This window comes from Lasiodiplodia theobromae (assembly GCF_012971845.1).
Source record: "Lasiodiplodia theobromae strain AM2As chromosome Unknown scaffold_60, whole genome shotgun sequence".
NCBI lineage: Eukaryota > Fungi > Ascomycota > Dothideomycetes > Botryosphaeriales > Botryosphaeriaceae > Lasiodiplodia > Lasiodiplodia theobromae.
In genome coordinates, this window is record NW_023336542.1 from 169,000 (window position 1) to 191,920 (window position 22,921).

Consider the following 22,921-nt stretch of genomic DNA (forward strand, 5'->3'; position numbering starts at 1 on the left):
ACCTCTACCTCTCCAAACACCATCGACCCACACCTTGCACAGCACCCGACCCTCAACTTCTGCAAAATGTCTGGCCTGATAAAGGCCTTTATGAGGCCCAAACAACCTGCACGCCCAAGCTCTGCACAGACTTTGGTTACGACACCGTCTACCTCACCTGACCAGCACGATCTTGAAGCCGGTGAAACCCATACTGGTGAGGTAGGTGAAGTAGAAGTTCGCAAACTAGAGCAGGAGAACCACCTTCTACAGCAGCAGCTACGCAAGGCGGAGCAAAAGTATGCTGCTCTCAAAAAGCAGGTCGCGGAGCTTGAAAAGGACCTTCGGAAAGAATGCTCTGACAAGAATGCCAGCAGAGAAGAAGCAAAGACATTCTATAGCAAGGTTCTTTCACTGAAGAAGGAGAATGCTTCTCTTAATCGCGAACTCAAGGAATGCCAAGGAAGGCTGGACTCGTCGATCGTAGACCTGAGGAAGGCGCAGCTCAGTTCATTCAAGCAGTCTCAGACTGGATGGTTTGTCGAGGAAGACTCCAGGATCCACGAGTCCCTTGCCCAGTTCTACAAGGATGTCCGGCTTTGGGCTAAGACGTACTGTCTCAAATCCCTGGAGACATTCTGCGACGTTGACGATCATACCCGTAGCTATCTAAGCAACGCCGTCCTAGGCGTCGCATCCTTCCAGGAGTGGGACGACTTTTGCAAGTTCAAACACCCATTCCTCATTCTCGCAGCTTTGGTTTCGGAAACTCTCCGCTCCTGGATGTTTGGGGACTATTTCTACATATTCGTCAGGCCTGGAGACCCTAGTGATAATGGAGCGACCAGAATGGCACTGTTGGAGACTTTCAACAAGCTTCTCACGGGTATTTTGATACATCTGAGAGCAATAACAAGGATCAGCGCTGACATGAAATAGGCAACGTTGTTGGAGCGCACACATGGCGAGCTCTGCTTTTCAGAGGAATCTTCCCGAGTCCGGAGAGCCCTGAGCTAAGAACGGGGCCGGGTTTCTCCACTAGAAATTGTGGAGATCTCCTCGAGAGTATCATGGGCGCACTCAAGTATGGACCGGCATGCGCATTTGTTCGGAGCATGGAAGAGAACGAAGACAAGAAATGTACCTCGGAGCTCCAGAACCTGATCCAAAGAGCCATGAAGCTCTTCTCTCGTCTACAGACGCAGCGCGCATACTACACCTGGCACACACCTTCCCAGCTCCTCCGTACAGGCTTCGATGTACACTCGCCAGAGCTCGCAGCTGACCGCCTGGTAAGACTCGAAGATGACGAAGACGAGTCGCACAATGGCAAGAAGATTAAGCTTGTCGTGAGCCCCATGGTCCAGAAGCATGGAGACAGCAACGGAGAAAACTTCCATACGACCACCCGTGTCATCACCAAAGCTGTTGTCTTCCTGGAGGGCTGACTTGGCACGTCCGAATTTCATAAGGTTCGGGGAAACGGAGGTCGAGAGACTCTATTCATCGATGATTTCTCCACCTAGAAATTCCGGTATGGACCTGGGGCTCTCGTCCTGATATCATCACATTGCAAAAAAAAAAAAAAAACAGTACATGCTCGTCCCGGAAAGACCCTCAAATCCGGATGCGCTATCCCGGAAAACTTCCCCCACCAAAACTTCCTGCATCTGGCGACACCTTGACTCGGCGGATTTGGCAACACTTCTCTTCAAAATCCTTTATTATCACTCCGGCCTCTCAGTTTTGCATATTCCTTGGTTTTCCAGGGATTTGACGAAGCAAAACTACACCATTGACACTTTTCTGCGGTTCACAGACACTTGGACTATACCTCAAGCTGCAGAGAATTGCAGAGAAGCAGGAGAACTGCCTGCACCCCTGTGATCCCATTCAAAATTCCATTCCCGATTTCCTTGTTTTCTGATTTTATCCGGCGTAATTACAAATCACAAACAGAGAACCTGTTTGCCCGAGCTCCACTTAGGCTATGGCAAAGCTGCAGTCATGTGGAACGCATGGTTTTCAACGGTCATGGGAACTTCTGGTACCGGAATCTTTACTTTCCGAGTTTGCTTGAATCAAAACTTTCTGGCGTGCAAAAAAGGGTCGAGAGGTAGTTCTAATGAAAATTCTCTTTTGAACACAGTCCTGTGAATTCTGGTGGTGAGAATATTCGTCAAGTCATCACTTGCTCGATGTTTTAATGAAGTAGCGTGAGTTGGCAAGAGCGTCTACGTGAACAATGGACTTGGAATCTGAGGCTCCACTCTCCGAATCCACGGACTGAATTGGTCATACCCATACTACATCAAATCGCTTGCGAACCTGGTCAATGGAAGATCACTGCCAAATTCTAAGCTCACTACTTGAATGATGCATTCCGTAGACATGGTGCGGCGCTCACCTGAATCCGCTAATACATATGAGTCACGTCCAGCCCTTTTGCAAAAACCTTTCGGACAACAACACCGCAGCGACGTTCTCACCATCGTCCTTGCGCTTCTCCTTGATTAAGATTCGCCTCATGTGCTAGCTGACCCTGGCTCAGCGTACGGGAGGTATTGCAACCGAAGGCCAGCTTGAATATATTCTTCGCTCATACCATGGGTAGTTGAAGCTATCATCCGAATGCAAATAGGGAATGATAATTTAACGACTACTTCCACGGCCTTGGTATGTGTTACGATCTAGTAAGCATAGAAAACTGAATTGATCCCACAAAACCATGGGAAAACTATGAAATATTAAGCTGATGCATGCATGATTTTTGCTTCGTAGCGAGAACTATTTAAGCCATTTATCGCCACGATAACTTCCCCAAGTCGGATACCTACTATTGATAGTACGGACTGGGCCTTAATGATGCTCCACCAACGCCAACCATTGGCGGTCCTCCGCAGGCGCATCCCTTCTGAAGAATTTGTACGAATACAAATACACCTCTAACATTCCATTGCCAGAATCAAATTGGCACAGCATGCACCCTGCGCGTCTGTCACACTTAGAGCAGACTACATGTGTTCCTCGAGGTCTCCGCGTCTCAGGCCCGAACAGGTCGAAGAATACATTCTCGGACCCTGCATCCGAACGCGCAACTCTGAGCTGCGAAGTATGTAGGTGGCGACATACAGGCTCGTCTACCTGCGCCAACGCCTCACGCAGGGCGTGGGAATCTCCCGGAACGACGCGAACACCCATGAGCGTTGTATGCACATGTACCATGCCATTCTCATAGGGTTTGTACGCGCGAAGCTCCACTGCCGCGTCTGTTGCTAGGACGCCCTGGCTGGGATCATCTTCGTGCACTGGATCCGGACAGTATATTTTCCCACCATCTATCGACTGCGGCCTTCCGGCGAGCAGCGCCTTCAGCTCAGCGTGCGTGACACTCCAGTGCGCGCAGATGCGGAGGCGCGTGTCCGCCGCGTTGCCGACGATGCAACGGCGGCGGTGCGCCGGCGTGCGACGCGCAGTAGCCGAGAAGCATGAACGCGGATAGATGTCCATGCAAACGCTGCATACGAGACGGCAAAACCAAAAATTTCCTGCGCCATCTTCAGCACAGGCGCGCGCGTAGTCGTCGCGGTTCAGGCGGTTGGCGTAGTGGTTGCGGTCGATCCGTTGGACTGTGGCGGTGTCGATGAGGGTCGGTATTTGCAGGGAAGCGTCTTACAAGGACATAAGGTCCGCTGGTTAGAGGTAGGATGCGATTTCGAGAATAAGTTCGTCAGGTAGTTGGAGTAGTAGGCTCGGCGGCGTTAGTGCTGTCGTCTGACTCGGAGCGAGGAAAGGCAGGCACCGAGCAGCGCGCATGCGGCGTCCATAAATCCAGAGTTGCAGCTGGCGTAAGGGGGTGAGATAGTTCTTGTAGTGGCGAATTGCCTTCTTCGAATCCGCCTGGAGGGTAGCTGCGGCGGTGAGATCCATGACTGCAAGGTGTTTGAGGGCGTAAGCGTCTGGTGAATACAAACGGAGTATTGTACGAGTGGGTATATAGTCCTCTTAACAGACCCTCAAAGGAAGCTGAGCGAACTTCCTCTCGGAAACGGTGGCGAAATGGCCGTGAAAAGTTGAAGTGGGACTATAAGTATTTGTATGCGGTTGTGGCTGTGAACCGTCAACACCACGGATTATTTGGACCCTGGCCCGACACATGTTGGGACGATGACGCCGGCCCAGAATATTAGACTTCTTCCTTTTGCTTTTCCTTGTCACCGTCGCCTCTCCCTTCATCCTCGTCCCGCACCACACTTTCCGCACTCGCATTTCCCCTTCCATCATCAGTGCTACCCCCACCCAACCCACTTTCACTCGACGCTCCGCTCGTTTCCTCTCCACCAGCATGCCCCTGCGTACCGATCTTTAAGAACGCGCACAGAGGAATCCCCACTGCCGCGATTCCCGCGCAGTACAAGAACGTTGCCGCATACGGTTCAATGGGATCATTCGCAAAGTATCCGCTCGTGGCTGTTCCCCGCGCCACCACCGCATCGAAGATGGCCGTGCTGATGCCCATGCCGATGGTGACGCACAGCTTCGTGACGGTCTGGAAAATGCCGCCGGCGATGCTCTGCTGCTGCGGCGGCAAGCTAGACATGACGTACATGTTGGCGACGCAGAACTCAAAGTCGGCGCCGACGACGGCGAGCAGGAGGCCGGGGAAGATGAAGGCCCAGTAGGAGCTGTCGGCGTGCTGAAGACCCATGAGGAGGAAGGAGGCGACGTACGCGGTGGCGCCGACGGCCATGAGCAAAGTATTGGAGACGCGGTGCATGATGAGGCCCGCGATGACGTTGACGATGATGCCGCCGATGGCCATGGGCAGCATGTGCACTGCCACGAGCAGCGCCGAGTAGTGCTTGATCTTTTGCATGAAAAGCGCGATCCAGAAAGCCATGATCGGGAAGGCGAGGAAGCCGAGTAGTAGTACTGTGATGACGAGCGAGAAGTCGCGGTCGCGCCAGATGGACATGGGTACGAGCGGGTAGGCACACCACTGCTCCCAGAAGACGAAGGCGACGATGAGGAACGCGCCGATGATAAGGAGTGCTAGGACGTAGGGCGTTTTCCAGCCTTGGGGCGCATCGGAGCCGAGACTATGGCTATTAGTGCTGGAGATCATGGAGATGTTGGATGATGGGAATAGCGGACATACCTTAGGGCCCCGGAAAACATGCCGATGCCCGCCACGGTCAGGATGGTGCCAACAATGTCGAATTTCTTGACCGCCTGCAAAGACATCGTTTCCTTCTGCGTGTGGTCGACAGGAACGGAGAATAGTGCAATGGCTACGATGACGACGTAGATGATGGCCAACAGGAAGAAGCTGGCTCTCCAGTTGAACAGTTGCACGGCGATTCCTGAGAATATACTTCCGAAGACGAAGCCCATGGGGTTGCCAGCACTGAAGCAGGCGAAGACCTTGTTCTTCCGCTTGGAAGGCCGCTGATAAATATTGCCAAGCATGCCTTGGGCCGGAGGAACAGCAGCAGCGGACATGAGACCCATCACACCATTGAGGATGTCGAGTTGAAGAGGCGTCTTGGAGAAACCAGCTGCTATAGCGAACACAGCGAAAAGAGCCATGCTACCGATGAAGAGCGTTTTCCGACCAAAGAGGTCGGCCAATCGGCCAAAGAACAACAGGAACGCGCCAGAAGCCAGCCTACAAGCAATCAGCGTTAGAAGAGCAATGGATAGGTCATGGTGCAACGTACGATGACGAGCCAGCCAGCCAGGTCAGCTCGGCAGTTGTCATGTTCAACTCATCCTGAACCTGCGACGTGAGAACTGTTATGGCGCCGTTGAGGAGGGACGACATGGAAATAGCCATTGTCGCCACCGAGACAAACAAAATCTCCTGGACGGTGGAGGAGAATACATCAGGCCTGGCTTCATAGTCAACTGGCGCTTGCGCGGCCGCGGATGCGGTCACGCCATTGGCCTTTTCGTTTTGCCCGCTATTGTCCAGTCGCTCGACATCCTCATTCTGGGCCATGATTGAGGATTACACCGTAGGGGAGAAGGTGATGACCGGTACAGAGCATAGCTAGAGTAGGGAAAGTGCCGATATGTACCTTCTGCGAGGTCGGGACGATGATTACCAGCACAGCGGGAGAAATTCCGCTGTTGGCCTAGAGCACGCAAGAGCTCGTGTGGCCCTGTTGTGTTCCTGCAGGTGGATTAGTCGCCCATTGCTACATCCGGAAAGGCTACGCGGCATCATGACTCGGCATGTCCGATAACCGGCCATACCGTTTATCGTCATTACTAAAGGAGACACGGTGTCGGTGAAGAGAACTCGGTGTTAACAGATGAAGGTGCAAAGGAGCTTCAAGATGATAGTAGTTACCCTCGATTGCTCTGTTGTTTGATTAAATTGTATGCATACCTACATGTCGGAATTCCCGAACGCCCCTGCCAGACGAAGATCAGCACTTGATCTTGGTCGTGCTTATCGGAGGTACGGCGGAAAGATGTGCAAGCCGCCTTCCGTGTATGGTACAAGGGAGATTGTAGCCGAAGGCTTGCGTGGATTTATTTTTTCATGCCATGGGTAGTTGAAGCTATCATCCAGACGTGAATGTATAATTATTAATTCTACATTTGCATTCGGATGATGGCTTCAACTACCCATATGTTCCTTTTCATAAGAAACAAAAAAAGAGCTGAGGCATACTTACGCTATGTTCCAGGGCCCCGCGATAGCTATCGGCTGCAGTGCTGTGGTGGTTCGACACGAACACGTCATCGGAGGGGCACATCCGGTGACGAATGAAACTCAGAGTTTCCATACTCTCCAGTCTTCAAGGTCCATCTTGGAGAGGGCGCCTCTGAGTGGGCCTTGGACTTCTCCTTGCTCGGCCCATATTTTCCGACCAGCCCAGTAGTCCAAGAATCCTTCAGGACCAGAGATCAAGATGAGTCGTGATCCGGGTCTTTTCCCTCTGGACTTGCTCGCCTCTTGCAGATGCTGCGCAACTTGAGACGGCTGGATGAAGGTCTTTTCCTCGTCGACAAAGTAATCCACAGCAAGCCGTTGGTCAGGGCTCGCGCGTTGCTTGAGAGCGTCAATCTTGCGCACAATGACACCCTTCTCACCACCGACGGGCTCAACATCCGCCTTTTGCTCTACCCTGCCCCACCCCAACCAGCTTCTCCACCCAGCAGTTCCTTGTGTAGCCTCCGTATCGCTCCTACCACCAACGCAATCCTCTCTCCTCCTATTGGCCCATAATATCCGCATCTTCGCCTCCCGCCCTCTCATCTGCAACGCCCGCGCCACCTGCAATGCGGGCGCGATGCCCGTTCCGCCCGCCAGGAACAGCACCTCGCTGACATCGTCCGGGATCTCAAACTCGACGTGCGGGCCGCGCAGCTCGACGGTGGCGTCGGGCGGCAGGCGGTGCAAGTAGTTGGACACCTCACCGCCGCGCTCGCGGCGTATTAGGAAGCGAAACTGCGTGGAATCGGTGCCATCCGTGTCGGCGGAAGACGAGGACGAGGACGGAGGCAAAGGTGTGTACGCGCGCGCGATCTGCAGCTGCGGCTGCTTCGCCTCGACGCTCCACACGCAGCGCGCCCACACGTCCTGCAGGTCCTGCTGTGCCGTCGCCTCGGCGTCGCGCGCGCGTAATGTGAAGAGGCTGCTTGTGGAAGAAACGGGTGTCTTGTCGGCGATGCCATAGTGTGCGAAGCGTAGCGGGTGCAGGGTCGAGGATTCGGCGGTGGACGCGTCTTTCGAGCTGGCCCAGTAGCGGTACCCGAAGCCACCGGCAGCGCTGCCGCCTAGGACGAGGAGGACGCCGGCATTGGGACGGAGCGAGGCACGGAGGATGCGCGGCATTCACGGCGGTCGAAGGCGGGCGATGTAGGGTGGAGAGGGAGTGGTGGGAAAATGTGAGTGAAGAGAAGCTTCATGGCGGAACGTTCGGCGGGAAGCATATTTCAGCCCTACCGCCGCCGCGGCCTCCATGCCGAGATCTACGTCTACTGCAATTCTATGAACCTTTTCGACAGCGGTTATAATCTGAGTATCGTCCTGGCCTCATTATCCTCAATGCCGCCTCTGAACAATTCTTTGACGACCTTGCCTTGCACTATCGTCTGCTCCACGACGCCCTCGACTTGCTCTGGACCAATGCGGCCATACCAAATGCCCTTTCCGGCCAATGGATGTCCCGCCTCCTTCAATGTCTTCGGAATGTAGATGATAACATTCCCAGCATATTTGTGTCCTCCAATGTGGCTAATCAAGCCAACACTCGCCGACAGTGCGGTTCCTTGATGCTGCTCCAAATCCGGCTGAGGACGAATGTCTATTCCCTTTGCCTTGAGCTTCTCCTCGAATTCTTCACGCAGAAGCGGTCCGAGGATGCCGCACCGAGCGTCTCTTCCGCCATGTCCGCAGATCAGCACCAGTACCTCATCCACATCCCGGACTCCGGCGAAGTGTCCCTGAAGATTCTCGTCCCGTACTAGCTTGGCCTGCTCCTCCGGCGAAAGCACATCTCTGTGCATTTTGTGAAGCTGTTTCGGTTTCGCAAAGCCTCTTATGAAGTCCTTGACCGAATCTCCAGCCAGCGGTATCGAGGGTATGTACTTGAAGCTCGGAAACAGATATGCCGAAGCTGAATCGGACGATGATGATGCGCCGGGAAAAGATACGTTTGTGATCAGGATGTTGTGGTAAGGCTGCAAAGCCAAAGTCAGCAAGTACCCAACGCAGAGCTTCCGGCGCGCGGGAAGGAGGAGCGCGTACAGACACAGGCTTGGGCACGCTCCCAATATGCGAAGACCTCAAGCTGTACGCATCCTATCGCGCGCCGGGCTCATCCTCTGCGGAGACGAACATCACAAAGCTCTCCTTTCCTCCCAAGTATGTCTTTGACCTGGCGCTGAAAGTGTGCATCGTCTTCCTCTTCTATCCGGCTTTTCCAGTCGTCCTTTCCCGTAGCGATGAGGATTTGCTCGGCATAAGCACCCATGGTGCCATTGAGATTCTGTTTGTGATCTATTTCAAGGCCCTCGGGAAAGGACGGCATGGGTCGGCAACTGCATGTCGGCGACGGGCAGGATTCTACCACGGGGAACGGCGCGGTGTCGAAAGTCGGGATGGGGATGCTCCGGCGGGGAGCATTACGGCGAGGATAGGACGCGGTGAAGAGCGAGCGACGAGCACACCGCCAGGAGAACATGTTGCAGCGCAGCGAGAATGCGCTCGCTTTCCGAGGCGGCCGTAGGCATGCTTTTTGTTATCGGCAATACCGAGCGGACTGCGTCATTTGCTCCGGCGGGACCGCGCGCTCGGCCTCGGCTTCGGCTGGTGAGTGCGCGCAACTCCGCCGTCGCGTCGCCCTTTGGCTTTCTCTCAACGCTCCACGCGCCGGCGCCATGAGCCAAAACACCCCGCGAGCGCCTCATCCTTCGTGACACCGCGCACCAATGGCTTCACCGCCGCCCGCGTCGTCCGCACCTCTCCAGGACGCCGCGCCAGCCAGCGGGTCCGACGCGGCGCAACAGCAGCGTTCCGCTCGGGCTCGGTCTCCGCGATTCCCACCGCACAATGCCCCGCGCACCTGGTTTCTGACGAATGGCACGTCGCCCATTAGCATCGCCCTAGCCACTCAGCTTCTCGACCACGGCGATCACGTTGTCGCCGGAGTACTTCCCGCCGAGTTCGAGCGCGAGAGCGGCCGGAGCGAGGAGTTCCGCAACTTCCTCGATAGGGTCAGCAGCGCGGAAGGTGATAAGGAGCGCTGGAAGGAACGGCTGCGTGTCGTGAGCCTGGATGCTAGGTAAGGTGCGCCGGCTTACGAATGCCCTGCTTCCTTATTCCGCGTCATGTGATTTGAGCACCCTTGCTGACCGACTACCCCAGAGTAATTGGCCAGTGCCAGGCTGCTATCGCCGAAGCTGTTGATGCCTTCCAGAAGGTTGATGTGCTGCTTGGCTGCTCCAGCGAGACGGTCGTTGGCACGGTCGAGGAATTGGCCCAATCGACTCGGACCATGAACCTTGTCCGTGACCAGTTCGAAACAACCTTCTTCTCCAATGTGAACATCATCAAGGCCGTTTTGCCCACCATGCGGGCTGCAAAGAATGGTCACATAATCATGCTGACAGGAACAACGGGCCATTTGGGCACGCCGGGACTTGGCATGTACTGTGCCTCGCAGTGGGCCATTGAGGGATACTGTGATGTAAGCCTGCGGAAAGAAGCCGTGAGGCTCGCGACGCTGACAATTCCATCCCAGAGTCTGGCTTACGAGATAGCGCCGTTCAACATCAAGATGTCCATCGTCCAGCCAAACATGGAAGTAAATGTCTTGACAAACCGCATTACCTCAGCTCCGCCTATGGAAGAGTACGCGCCCGATGTCAATCCTGCACCTCTTTGCCGGGAAATTTTTAGCGGCTTGCTGGATAAGCTGGACACCAGGTCTGTTGGTCTCGCAAACCAGCCATCACCATCGGCGGATGATGAAGGTCCTTCTCCAGCCAGCACGGCCAACGTGCATTCAACCGGAGATCTCCTCTCATCCCCACAAATTACTTCGTTGTACCCCATGCTGGACCCTTCTGTACGTTCCTCGTTGATTGCGGAGACGGTTCATGCTCTCACTGCCATTGGAGGTCATGATAACCCACCTGCTCGCCATATTGTAGGATTTGAAGGCGTTGCAAGTGTGAAAGAGAAGTTAAAAACTGTAAGTGAAGAGCTGGAAGATTTCAATGAGGTGAGCGGCGCAGTCGACATCGGCAAGGGCGAGGATGCAATGGATATCACCCAAGGCTGAATGCCGTTGTGCAGTGAGTGCAATCTATTTCGTTTTTGCCGCTTGATGTCAGTGGCGGCTACCGTTTCAGAGTCCCTGTTTGGGCAGTGATTGTGTCTTACTCCGCATTCTATCCATCGTTCCTGGAAAGATCGCCCGAACCCCTGCACCGGAATAGCTTGTACTCTCCACCATCGCGGATCCTTTTGTTCAAGGGTCTTGAAACATCGCGACTTCGGTCCGTAGTACATTGCACCAGACAAATGATCCTGCTGATGGGAACGGAAGCTTTAGTCCGCATGTACACGTACAGAGAAATCGAACCAGACACGTTTGCAAGGATACATAAACGCTCCAAGCGCCATTTTCACCGCGCACATTCTTGTTCTTGTGGTACGACGCTCTCCCCATCTACTAAAGACTGGTGACCGGCTGTCTCGTGGAAATCATCTTTTCGTTCGATACAGCATTTGGTTGGGCCTGTGCTTGCGGCAGATCCCGCTCCAATTAGGCGGGATCCTGCCACCACCCATCCTGCGCAAACTTGCTCATCCAAAGGGGCCGACGTGGTGCCCGTCCATATAACAAGTTCGCGCCCTTGACTCCTTTACCTTTGGTTCCTACTGGACTTGACCTGCCATTTCTACAAACATACGACAACTTACCCTTGAAAACCGGCCCACCACCCTGATCTTGTGAGGCATGAAGATCATTCTCATTCTCACCTGGCCACCAACACCATGGCCATGGCGACTGGATCCAGTCCGCCTCACTGTCACCCTGCTGCTGGCCATTCGGACATTCCATTCGGTTCCCATGGCCACATCATCGGTGCCACCGATGCCCACAAACCAATTCATCCAGGTCCTGAAAATACTCATGGCCCCTCTCCTAGTCTAATTGCTCTCACCAATCAGTAAGCCCGTAACCCTACGCTTCCCCCAGTCATCTACGACCTCTACATCATAGTGGATACTTATCCTCAACGGCATCACACACCATGAAGAATTTCAAAGCCGTACTGGATGGTGAGCGTTCCCGTTAGTCCAAGCTCTTCGAAAGCGTATTAATAGCTTGCCTTAGTCTACTATTTGGACTAAGTTATGCCCCGTACCTGGCTTGCAGCGAGAGGTAGTGGGCTCATGTGGACACTCTCCATTGGCGGACATCACCTCATATGGATGCAAACATCGCATAATCGTTGAGGACTCCAATCCAGGGCTTGGGCGGCACGTGCAGAATTGTACGGCGGATGCCTCCCCTACCCGCTCTGACCTTCCCGACTCACCGTAACGATGTTCATCTGAATGGTGTTTATTCGAACATCGACTTGTTCGAGCAACTCTACAACAGGCAGACGGGCATCATTGAGGAGAAGTTGAACTTGTTTCTACCACCATCGTCGAGGACAAGCTCTCAAGGACTTTGGACCATCTGAATCATGACCCTCAATGTGCCTTTGGGTACTGACACTGCTGTGACCGGGTCTATGGCTGTCTATCGGTTCATCCCGAACGTCTTCTCGAACTACAACGACAACCACCAGAACAGTGGTCCTTCGGGCTGGCAGGTGATTCTCGGTTTGGTCTGAAATGCGTAAGTTTGTTGGCTTTCGAACAACTTCCTCCTCGGGAACCAAGGCAACCGTTCAATCGAATGTGTCTTACACTGTTTCCTCGCTTACATTCAGCAAATGGCTTTACGACTCATGTTCTGTCCTCGTTGCGAGTCCGAACGGCTTTGTATATGCCCGGAAAGCGAGCGTATTTCGGATAACTGGTGCCATTGCCACTCGACTCATACTTACGGCGCCCAGGAGCTCAACTACGGAATCATCTATGCTCTTAAGCAGCTTCCGGTACTCTCGGATGTCGTCTTCAGTGGCAATGCTGATGGAAGGCTGGGCATCGACCGGCTAACGGGTGGCATTTCCGCGATGCCGGCATCAACCGAGCCACTTCGCTTGTTTGGTTCACTCAAGCAGTTGTACCCGCCATCACCCCACCATTCTTGGAGGCCATCACCGGGACATCGATCCGGCGGGCTGTGAACCAGAAGACCATTCTCTCGTCAAGCTGCTTGGCTGTCCATACTGGTACCACCTAGGCGACTCGGCGTTCGACGATTTGATGGATACGAGTGCAGTTTCAACAATGTCCAAAAGGAGATTCTCAACTGAGCAGGCAACCGAATCACGTTTCGCACGAGGTTTGGTTTGATGTTTGGTTTTCCTCGGGCGGTGTGGCGAGATACGAGAGCGACAGGGATCTGAGGTACATAGGCGCTGGGGCCAGGGCGAATAGGAGAGGGGCCCGAAACTCCTCTGCTGCGGCGCATGGCTCCTCGTGTAGGCTGACATGCCAACAGGAATGCGTCACACACTACGGATTTGGGTCTGGCGCGTTTCGTGCGCCAATGAGGGCTGACGTGAGTAATAGATGTTTTTTCTTGGCACGCCCCGGGAGCGCTGGCCTTGAGGCCGGCGGCCCGAGAAATCGCCTGGGCGTCTCACGCCTCTGCCTTCGATTAATTGCACCTCCACCCCTCTCCCACACCAGTGTCACCACTCAGACCAGCCCAGCCCACTGATCGTCTGCCGTCCCTTCCCAACGCGTCAGCCGCTGCCATGCGCGAAACAGGACAAGGCTCGGTTAAGCGCACCTAAAACAAGGCCCAAAAGGGTGTAAACGGTGGAAGCATGATTGTAAGCATGGCCCACCAGATAGCCGAGCGCGCGCCACCTCCACAGGCAAGTATCGACCGCCGATCATTCTCCATTCGTTGACCGTTTCTGTTTGCCGGGTGTTTGGACGTTTTGTTCTCCTGCTCCTGGGGCCCCTTCTCTTTCGCTTCAGCCTGCGCTCCCGTTGGATCCGGCCAAGAATTCCATCGCATTCTGGATGTACGATCCGTCATGCGGCGTACTCGGCGAGATGGCTTGCCGGCTGCCACGGCGGCGAGAGCGTCCCGTCTGCCGCCTGCGCCAAAGACGTGAACCGATTGGATGGAAAAACTACCAAAGCAGAGTGTAGAGCGCGTGCTGGAACCAGGAAACGGCCGGCTGCTGGCCGCCTTGACGTGGCGACGGTGGATCAGCCCCGACAGCCATGCGCATGCCTCGAGACATCCACCTTCATCAAGTGTAATCTAATTCGGGATCCCGGCCCACTACCGCTTTGGGCGATTCCTCCTGGAGGCTCTCACGGGCCCTGAAGGTATATAAACCTGCCAGACTCACGATCTCTTTCTGCTCTCTACGGCTGGTCCAACCAACTTCATTCACTGCCTTCTACCGCTTCTCGCTCTCTCACCAAATTCTCTCGTTCGCCCCAAGCGCTAGACGCACTTTCAACCACAACCAGCAAAATGCACGCCGCCAACACCATTCTCGCCCTCGGCGCTATGGCCGCCACCGTTTCGGCCCACGGCCACGTCCAGACTATCAAGGTCAACGGCAAGGAGTTCCAGGGCTACGACCCCAGCTTCGCCTACCAGACCCCCGCTCCCGAGGTTCCTGGCTGGACTGCTGAGAACCTTGACAACGGCTTCGTCGAGCCCAACTCGTTCGGCGATGCTGACATCATCTGCCACAAGGCTGCCACCCCCGGCAAGGCCTACGTCGAGGCCGCTGCCGGTGACAAGCTTGAGATCCAGTGGAACACCTGGCCCGAGTCGCACAAGGGTCCCATCATCAACTACATCGCCTCTTGCGACGGCGACTGCACCACTGTTGACAAGACCTCGCTCAACTGGGTCAAGTTCGAGGCCGGCGGTCTCGTTTCCGGCAGCGCCCCCGGCACCTGGGTCACTGACGACCTGATCTCGAACAACTTCACCGCCACTGCCACCATCCCGGCTGGCCTCAAGGCTGGCAACTACGTCGTCCGCCACGAGATCATCGCCCTCCACAGCGCTGGTCAGGAGAACGGCGCCCAGGCCTACCCCCAGTGCTTCAACGTCAAGGTCACTGGCTCCGGCAGCACCGCCATCTCCGGCGGCGAGAAGGCCACCGCCTTCTACACTCCCTCTGACGCTGGCATCAAGTTCAACCTCTACACCACCTTCGACAGCTACCCCATGCCCGGCCCTGAGCTCTGGAGCGCCGCTGCCGCCAAGGTCCGCCGCCACGTCCGTGACTTCTTCTCCGCTTAAGTGGACGTTCCGATTTCTTGTCAATATTCTTGTGCATAGCATTTAACTCGGAGGACAAAAGATTATGAGGAGGAAGAGGAGGTGGAAAGGAGAATGGTTGTTTTTTTGTGGAGAACTGTTGAGAAGCAGCGATTTGCGGGAAGTGAGCAGTGAATTCTTCTCACCCCCTTTTTTACAATTCTTGTACCTACTTCGTTGCTGCGCAATGCAATTCGGTGCTTTACCAAAAACCAACTCTCCATATGCAACTATCATCGTGACTGCTTTCGAGGTTTTCTGACCACTAACAGTTCTTCACCCCCCTTCCCCACTCTGGATCGAACCCTCATCGGTTTGTGGGTACCTAATCGACATTGCGAATTGTCATATAACAGTCCCCTATAGCTCCACTCATGGATGTTGGTGCTTCGATGGACACGTCAATGCGTGATCCGTGCGCGGATGACGGGGTGTTTTAAGTTAAGGTTGTGCGCCCGCTTTTGGGCTCCCGCGTCGGAGCTCAAACACAAACAACACAACACAGCCCTACCCGCGGGTGGCCTTGATACGCTATCGCCGGCTATTTTCTTCAACCGCGCGGCGATGGCGCAATGATGCCCCTCTTTTGTGACCCGCTGCCATGCATATCTTGTTGATGAGTTGTTGGTGAGGAAAATGTGTTTGGGGAAACAGAAACGGTGCTGTTTTCATGCAGTGTACTCGAGTCCATGATCAAAAGAGCTAGGGCTCATACGAGTCTTTGCTTTCGTTTATTCATTATGAAGCCGCCTACAATGCTGATCTCAGCCAAGATGGTTGTACTCTATTTTCATTCTGAGATTGCGATGGCATCTCGAAATTTCTGTTTCCTAGGGATCAGAACTTTCTGCCATACTTTCCTCCGGCGATAAGGGATGTCATAATAACCGGCCACAAAGTTTTGTTTTTTTGCGGCACGTTGTGCTACGGCTGCAAGGAACGCGGGCAGACGTGGCAGATGAAAACTGGAGATTTCTGTAGAGTGCGTTCTGGACCAGCATTGGCGTCGATCCGGCTCAGAGCGAACTGCAGCATGTCGACGCCACGGCGCCAGCCAGCGCGCTAACACGGAGAGACGGAGTTTAGGTAGGAGTAAATATCGACAGGGGAAGTGTTTGTGGTCGGTCTTGGCCCCGCGTCAAGCAAGCCACTGACGATCGTCGAGTGGGTCGGTTTTTTAGTGGCGTTCGAGAAAAACTCCACCGTGCCAGAATAAGAAGTGGTCCACTTGGTATGCGCACGGTATACACACACATTTGACGAATGCTCGATCACTTGCTCAGCCAAATAAATGGCTGTCTACTGGATGTTTCCCTCCACTTGGTTCGGGCGGATCTATCGACATGGGGGACTCGGTCTTGTTCCACGGGTTCCTTGAGACACAGAAAACGGACAGGGATAGCTTAAGCGAGCCGCAGCTGCCGCTACGCTGCCGTCTCGGCCGTGCCTGTTTCACCACTGCAACTCCAACTGCCGGAGCCCAAAGAACCATGCAAGGGTAATCGCTTTCTCGGGATGAACCCGAACGCGACGGCTTTCCATAGGCTCGAGATGGGAGTGCAGGTACGAGTAGAACACGTCGATGCGTCGGACCGGCATTGCGGCAGGGAACAGTGGGTGTGTGTGGTAAGTGTCTGGTGACTTGTGGATCGCATTACAATATTGCCTGCCAACATCGCGGTGGTTATACGGCAAACACGGCAAAGAACTACACCATAGTGCCGAGGACGGTAAGTACACTTGGCGCTGACAGAACTAAATGGACTGTTTTGGATTATATGAGCGGCTGTGCGCCTGCTGTTGTTTTTTTCCATTTAGCCACGCGTCTTGGCCTCTCATGGGCCGCGCGGTTGATTTGGCGGCGTTCTTGCGGTCATGACTGGGAAAATGTGACCTGGTCATTTGATGGGTAATTGGAAAAGTGCGAGAGTCCGTAGCTAAGCACCATATCCTCGTTTGGTACTTATTGATACTTGTCACCTCATAAGATCATCGCGCCGCGTGACTTCTCCAGCGTTCTAATGGATGTGCGAGTATATGGCGGTCCGCTCTGATGGTTTATCATGGTTATTTCCAGCATTGCTACATGGCCTTCGTGGCACGTGGCTGACTCGCTTTGAACTGCACATTCTGGACCTTCTTGCGTCACACAGTCTGCAATCATCTCCGTCGCGGGCGGTGGCTGTTTTACAGATCCCATCTGATTCGTTTCGTCCGCGCACTTCCTTCTGCTGCCTATCCGCTCAGTATACTCTAACTGCTTCAGCGATCCCTCTCAACTTTATTGCAGTCTTCATCGTCCTCAGCAAGGATTTCATTGGCATGATTGACATACTTTCCTATAGGCAGCAAGACCATAGTCTTTAATTAAACTCGAAACAGTATGCCTCGTCTCCAATCGTAACAGAGATGCCCAAACTCTATGGTAACCTCAACCATTCCTTTTACAGAAATCAAACCAGCCGGAACCATTTCGGGGCACCAGTGTGTTTGAACTCAATGGATTGCTCCTTCTAAGGGCCTACACGATGAGCTACGTTTTATGAGGAACAGGCTACGCTAAACCACTTCTGGATTTCCCGATTAGGCTAACTACTTGGCGGTGCTGAGAGTCCTGAAACACAGTGCACCAAAGATCGGTGCGTTCATCGGGGAAAAAATAAAGTAGCTAGATGGGACCGAAGACCTTCGGAGATGTGGCGTGCATTCAAGTAACCTGATCCGAAACGCATGCAATATTCTTAGTGAAGAAGTGAATTACACTTGAAGCTCCCATCAACACTCCTGCAACGCTCTGAACTAGCCTCTTCAGTAAGATAACAACCCCAAAGAAGGCTCTGCAAACCGTGCATGGGTAAATGCCAATCCTTTCAGCAGAAAACGTTCACTCCAGGCATTCGCGAATTTTCAAAAAAAAAAAAAAAACAACACCTCGCTACCTCGGAAACTGCAAGTTGAATGCGCAAAACTGGCTAGCGAGGAAAGAAAAGTGAACTATTGATTACTGCAGACATTTCATTGCGGCGATTCAAGGGTGGAAGCTATACCTTGATATCTTGGTCAGTATCGCAGATATCGTGGAATGATGTCAAGGCAATAGCCGTTGGCAAGATGTGCATTTGCGGGGAATTCTAGTTGATCTGAATTTGCGTAGCCTCAAATAAACTTGCTCGTGTTTCGCCGCATGGAAATTGCATGGAAGCAGAGCTGCCCATCAGGATCCAGCCCTACAACGTTATATTAAGCCTTGGTCCTACGGCAATACTTGTTTAAAGTGATCTGTTCACCGTTACTTTGTAGTTTTGTTTTTTCTTCTACGGCTGTGTAGCTTTTCTCAGGATTCGTCTATTCAAGTTGCCTTTTCGCCAACCCCATAATGTAAAAAACCACTCTACAGTCCCTTCTCGCAGCTAACGGCTAGCGTGGATTTTATTTTGCTCATGTCACAGGGAGTTGAAGCTATCGTCTAGACGTATGTGTAGAATTTTTATTTCTACATTCTTTTCCGGACGATAGCTTCAACTACCCATATATGTTAACTTTCGAAGAAAAAGCTGAGGCATGTTTACACCTAGGGCATTACTACTCTTCACGCTAGTCGTTGGCTGCGAGACTCCCCTGTATACTGGCTTATTTTAATGCAAGCATCGAGGTCCTGCAAAACAGTCTGGCGAGTCTAAACCGTAAATGGTCATGTCACCGTTACACACAGCATCTTCAGAATGTACATACTACAATGTGACATGACTCGCGATTAGGCGGAAACACATGGAGAATCTTGCACGCTGCTCATTAAATACGCTTTTTTGCCATTGAATGATTAGGAGACTGGGGGGAGTTGCTGGAATTTTTGCACGAGGCGCGAATTGCCTCGCGCGGACAGACGGTCAGTTGTGCGAATCTGAGTTGCGCATGGTGGACTCTGATAGATCCACCAGGATGAGATGAGGAGAGATATAATAGAACTAAGCCGCTCCCATGTCCGTTAGCTACTGCTGCTTTGGTGTAGTGGATACCTCTAGTAGCTGATAACGACGTACTTAGAAAACTGGAAAATGGCTTCTTTAGAGTGCCTCTGGGTAGTAGAATGTCCAATTCGAGATAGTAGAGGTTGGCAGCAATCAACTGACTGTACTATAAAAGCAATGCAAGCCGAAAGACAGCACAGGGACTGCCGTCGAGTTACGCTCTACGAACAGAATTAAGGCAAAAGCCTTTACCCGTCGTTCTTATCTCCGCTGGTATCTTCCCCCAAGTTGCTTCTATCGGCGACGTCTGGAAAGCCCTCTTTCGCAAAGCATTCGGATATTTCCCCGCGGGGAAACAGAAATTTATTCTACAGGTGTTCTCTGATCGCATCATGGTATATCTGCCTGGAAAAGGAAGGTTCCACGGGGCGAAATTTTGTCAAGTTCACCTTGGAAAAATGCTAGTAAAGTGCTTGACCATGGCAGTGACAAGCGCCAGTCAGAGACATAGCAGTCATGCTCCGGAGCCCCATTGCCCGTGCGTACATGCAGCATGCGAAATAGGGCTGTCACATGCCTGCGCGCCGGAGCAGGGTGCTCAGATATCTCAACACTGCGCGCGTCCTCCAAACTTCTTCAGCCAGCGCAAGCCGTAGCCTCAACATCGCGCGTTTCGCAACCACGCCGCTAGCACCTAGCTATTCTGCGCTCTCATCTCCACAACTGCACACTCAACCATGGCCCGCGATAATAAGCGTAAGCAGTAAGTATGCGCGTTTCGCTGATACTGTGCTGTGCTAACTGTTCGAAGCGCCGAAAACAATACGCTCGCGGTCGGTGCTTTTCTCAAGCACCGCAACGACAAGGTCTGGCCTACGGGCTCCGCGAAAATCACCCCAACCAGCAAAGAAGATGATAAGGGCTACATTAAGAGCCCAGCCCCGGCCAAGCAGCTCAACATCACGAAGCTAAGGGCTGCGTATGCTGAGAGTCCGTACGTAATAGAAGCCTCAGCTCCGAATGATCCCAGGCTAATCAAGCTGCTTGTTTTAGGCTTAGGACGTTCGCCTCCAAAGAGGCTCGCGACCTCAAGAACAGGGTGGACTCCTTCAACGAGACTGCAAGTCTGCGCGAGCACATCGAGAAGCTCGAAAAGGAGAACAAGAAACTCGACAACGACAAGAAGAAACTTTTCAACAAGAACATGACGCTCAGCAACGAGAACATGACGCTCTACGACGAGAATATGATGCTCTACAACGAGAACAAGTGGCTTCGCTAGAAGCTTGAGGCCCTCGGCATCCCGGAGGAGGACCTGGAGGAGGGTCCGGAGGAAATTCCCTTCATCAAGAAGCGCAGGCTCGACTAGAGAGCACGCTAGTGGTGAACAACGCGCACGGCGTCACAGGCCACGAGGAACCTTGCTACGACTTCACAGAGCGCTACGGCCACAACTCCGCCATGGTTCCCCCGTCAATCATGTACCACCAGCATAGTGCCTACCAGAGCACCAATACGTTGATAAATACATGAGTATGACTGCTTGGAATGGCCGTGAAGCTACACGAGAGTGAATGTCTTGCCTTCGTCAGGTCTCCACATGTCAGTCGCTTTTCCGTACATCCAATCCTCGAGGTAGCACTCTCCTCGAAACCAGTACTTGCCCACTCGGTCGGTGGGAGTAAGAACAAAAGGAGTTTCAGTGCCGAAGAAAATGCAAATATCATCCCCTGGTTCCGCAACATGCGGACAAAGACCGAAAAATCCCTTCGTGCTGATGAAAAAGCTTCGACCAATAACATAATTCGCTATATCTCTTATGAAACGGTCTGCATCTCCACTGCCATGATCAGCCTTCCAGTCTGCAAATGCGTCAGGGAAAATAGTCTCTCTCTCTAAGAACGCTCTACAGTCACTCAGAACCGTGTCTATATCCTCTTCGACCTTTTCGGAGTTGATTATAAACCGCCAAAACTTAAAGTCAGTTGTAAGTGTAGAGCAGAATCTTCTTAGAGCTAAAGTCTCGTTATTCTTTTCGACCATCCTGATATTCCACCATATGCTCTTGACGACTTTGCCAATGGTATGCTCGTTTGATGACGCCCATTGAATGGGAGTGGATGTCCAGCTGATAGAATCCACGCAGATTCCAGTGACAGACAACTCCTGATCTTTTTGTTGAAAACCTGAGGCTTCTTGCGTGCCCGCAGTGAAAAATAAGCTTTTCCCCCAAGTCATCAGAGATTGGGGTTGTACTTCTTTGTGGAGTTGTGGGACCCAGGAAGGCACACCGTCTGGGTCCACACCTCTTTCCGTGTGTTGAACCAAGGCCAGGAGTTTGAGTGGATTTGGAAGACTTAGCAACTTCTGTGCTGCATTGAAATATAAATCTGCAACAGGTAAAGTATAGTCCACCGTGAGGAATGGAGCTCCCTTAGAGCGTTCTTGCCAGAGATCAAAAGCAGCATGGCCTAGAATGCCGTAATATCTGTTTCGAGGATCGACACAGGCAAAATACCTTGAAACGCTGATCATGACCCTCACATCTCTATCTCTCTTGTCCCGGGAACCGATGTGCAATAGCTGGATCGGCCTCTGAATATAATACAAGGTGTTGCCGACACTTGGATTTACTAGCCATGGTCTGTCCATTCCTTTTAATGTCTGTGACTGCAACGTATTCTGGCCGCAGTAAAATGTGACATGATACGCCAGGCCAATCTCTTGAATAATCCACACACGGAAGAAGTATCCGCAGTCAGCCAGTCCGTCTAGCGCTTTCCACTCATGCTCAGGCGTATCGTCGATGTGTCGACGTATTATGCAAGAATCTTCTGTTTCACACGCTTCGTTTAAACGCTGGATGAGGTTGAATGCTGCCTCGGCGTCGAAATAATCGCCGCGTCCGAGCCAAGAGTTGACATTGTCCGCACGGTAGAAGATCTGCCGCATCAACTGGACCTGGTGTCCGCGTTCCTTGATGTCGTCTTGATTGATGCAGATCGAGTCGGCCCACAGGATCCGGCTCTCGTCTCGAAAGCGCAGCCTTTCTAGCGCATCGTGGAGATTCTGAGGAACTCGGATGCGCCTCCGGTGGCAGAAAATGTCGGTCTTGTCATCCGGATCGCCCCAAACGTAGGATATGCACTCGTAGGGTGGATGGAAGTTGGTAGAGTATGTGCGCAGTCGGCAGTGGATCGCGGTTCCTTTTTTGCCGGGAAGTAGCTCCAGAAGACGGAAGAACTTTTCTTGGTCGGGAAGAGGCTCGTGTTGGTAGCATGGCTTGGGCTGAGTTTCTACCGGTTCAGCCTTGCGATCGACGCCTCGTTTACGTGGTTTCTTGGGCTTCTTGTGGCGTTTGGGCATTTCGAGCCGTGCAAGAAAGCGAGCGAAAGAGTAGAGATTCAAGATGCGTGCTGTTGTGGTTTGCGAACGAAAATGAGTTTGAGGTGGAGAGAAGCGTGGAGCTGCGGGGGATAGGCGAGGCATGTAAGCACTGTGGCTGAGGGGGTGGGGGCTGCAAAATACGGCCAAGCAAGCGATGCCTCGTATTGCAAGGATGTCAAAACTCGACATGGGTAAATTCCATCTTATTCAGACGTAAGCTTGTCGCCGTAACTGTCTCACGTAAATGGAGCAGCGACATTTAGTTTCACGAAGAAGCAATTTCATCCAAAGTACCGAGAATCTCTACCACGCTTGAACCTGTAGAATGAAAGCTGAAGAATAGCTATATAGCTATCAAAGGTGATTGCATCTAGTATGCAATCGGTATAGACTTGGACTGATGATTCAGCCACCCGTGTTCTGCCTTACGGCTTATGATCGCCTGCGCCTCTTCGCGCCGTTGTCGCCATCATCCTCGTCTTCCGCCTTGCGTTTGCCGAGAGTGTGCTGGCGGCCATGCTGCTGGGGGCTGATGTCGTCCATGCCGCTGGGGGGAGGAAGACCATGACGTGAGCTTGAAAGAGGAGGTTGCTGGTTGAAGCCATTGACCGGGCCAGCGGGCGTAACGTTGAGAGG

The 22,921-nt window shown here is 53.0% G+C and overlaps 7 protein-coding genes across 7 annotated transcripts; 4 read left to right on the plus strand and 3 right to left on the minus strand.

Moving 5' to 3' along the window:
* Positions 1 to 66: 66 nt before the first annotated feature.
* LTHEOB_12288 (Kinesin heavy chain) lies at positions 67 to 1,427 on the plus strand (the record flags this gene model as incomplete). Its single annotated transcript, XM_035509138.1, has 2 exons — positions 67 to 865; positions 919 to 1,427. The coding sequence occupies 2 exons, from the start codon at positions 67 to 69 to the stop codon at positions 1,425 to 1,427; spliced, it is 1,308 nt and encodes a 435-aa protein (XP_035364793.1).
* A 2,248-nt stretch (positions 1,428 to 3,675) lies between these two features.
* On the minus strand, positions 3,676 to 5,980 carry LTHEOB_12289 (Aminotriazole resistance protein; the record flags this gene model as incomplete). The annotated part of the gene is made up of 4 exons (XM_035509139.1): positions 3,676 to 3,938; positions 4,339 to 5,078; positions 5,138 to 5,647; positions 5,700 to 5,980. The coding sequence occupies 4 exons, from the start codon at positions 5,978 to 5,980 to the stop codon at positions 3,676 to 3,678; spliced, it is 1,794 nt and encodes a 597-aa protein (XP_035364794.1).
* Positions 5,981 to 6,763: 783 nt separating this feature from the next.
* LTHEOB_12290 (Cytochrome c mitochondrial import factor) lies at positions 6,764 to 7,828 on the minus strand (the record flags this gene model as incomplete). The annotated part of the gene is made up of 1 exon (XM_035509141.1): positions 6,764 to 7,828. One exon carries the CDS (start codon positions 7,826 to 7,828, stop codon positions 6,764 to 6,766), a length of 1,065 nt encoding a protein of 354 aa, XP_035364795.1.
* A 176-nt stretch (positions 7,829 to 8,004) lies between these two features.
* On the minus strand, positions 8,005 to 9,026 carry LTHEOB_12291 (Fmi1 protein; the record flags this gene model as incomplete). Its single annotated transcript, XM_035509142.1, has 2 exons — positions 8,005 to 8,676; positions 8,835 to 9,026. 2 exons carry the CDS (start codon positions 9,024 to 9,026, stop codon positions 8,005 to 8,007), a joined length of 864 nt encoding a protein of 287 aa, XP_035364796.1.
* Positions 9,027 to 9,426: 400 nt separating this feature from the next.
* On the plus strand, positions 9,427 to 10,781 carry LTHEOB_12292 (Short chain dehydrogenase reductase; the record flags this gene model as incomplete). The annotated part of the gene is made up of 3 exons (XM_035509143.1): positions 9,427 to 9,779; positions 9,863 to 10,184; positions 10,239 to 10,781. The coding sequence occupies 3 exons, from the start codon at positions 9,427 to 9,429 to the stop codon at positions 10,779 to 10,781; spliced, it is 1,218 nt and encodes a 405-aa protein (XP_035364797.1).
* Positions 10,782 to 14,126: 3,345 nt separating this feature from the next.
* LTHEOB_12293 (Endoglucanase-4 precursor) lies at positions 14,127 to 14,912 on the plus strand (the record flags this gene model as incomplete). The annotated part of the gene is made up of 1 exon (XM_035509144.1): positions 14,127 to 14,912. The coding sequence occupies one exon, from the start codon at positions 14,127 to 14,129 to the stop codon at positions 14,910 to 14,912; it is 786 nt and encodes a 261-aa protein (XP_035364798.1).
* A 4,723-nt stretch (positions 14,913 to 19,635) lies between these two features.
* Positions 19,636 to 20,180, plus strand: LTHEOB_12294 (uncharacterized protein; the record flags this gene model as incomplete). The annotated part of the gene is made up of 3 exons (XM_035509145.1): positions 19,636 to 19,661; positions 19,710 to 19,892; positions 19,952 to 20,180. 3 exons carry the CDS (start codon positions 19,636 to 19,638, stop codon positions 20,178 to 20,180), a joined length of 438 nt encoding a protein of 145 aa, XP_035364799.1.
* Between the last annotated feature and the right edge of the window lie 2,741 nt (positions 20,181 to 22,921).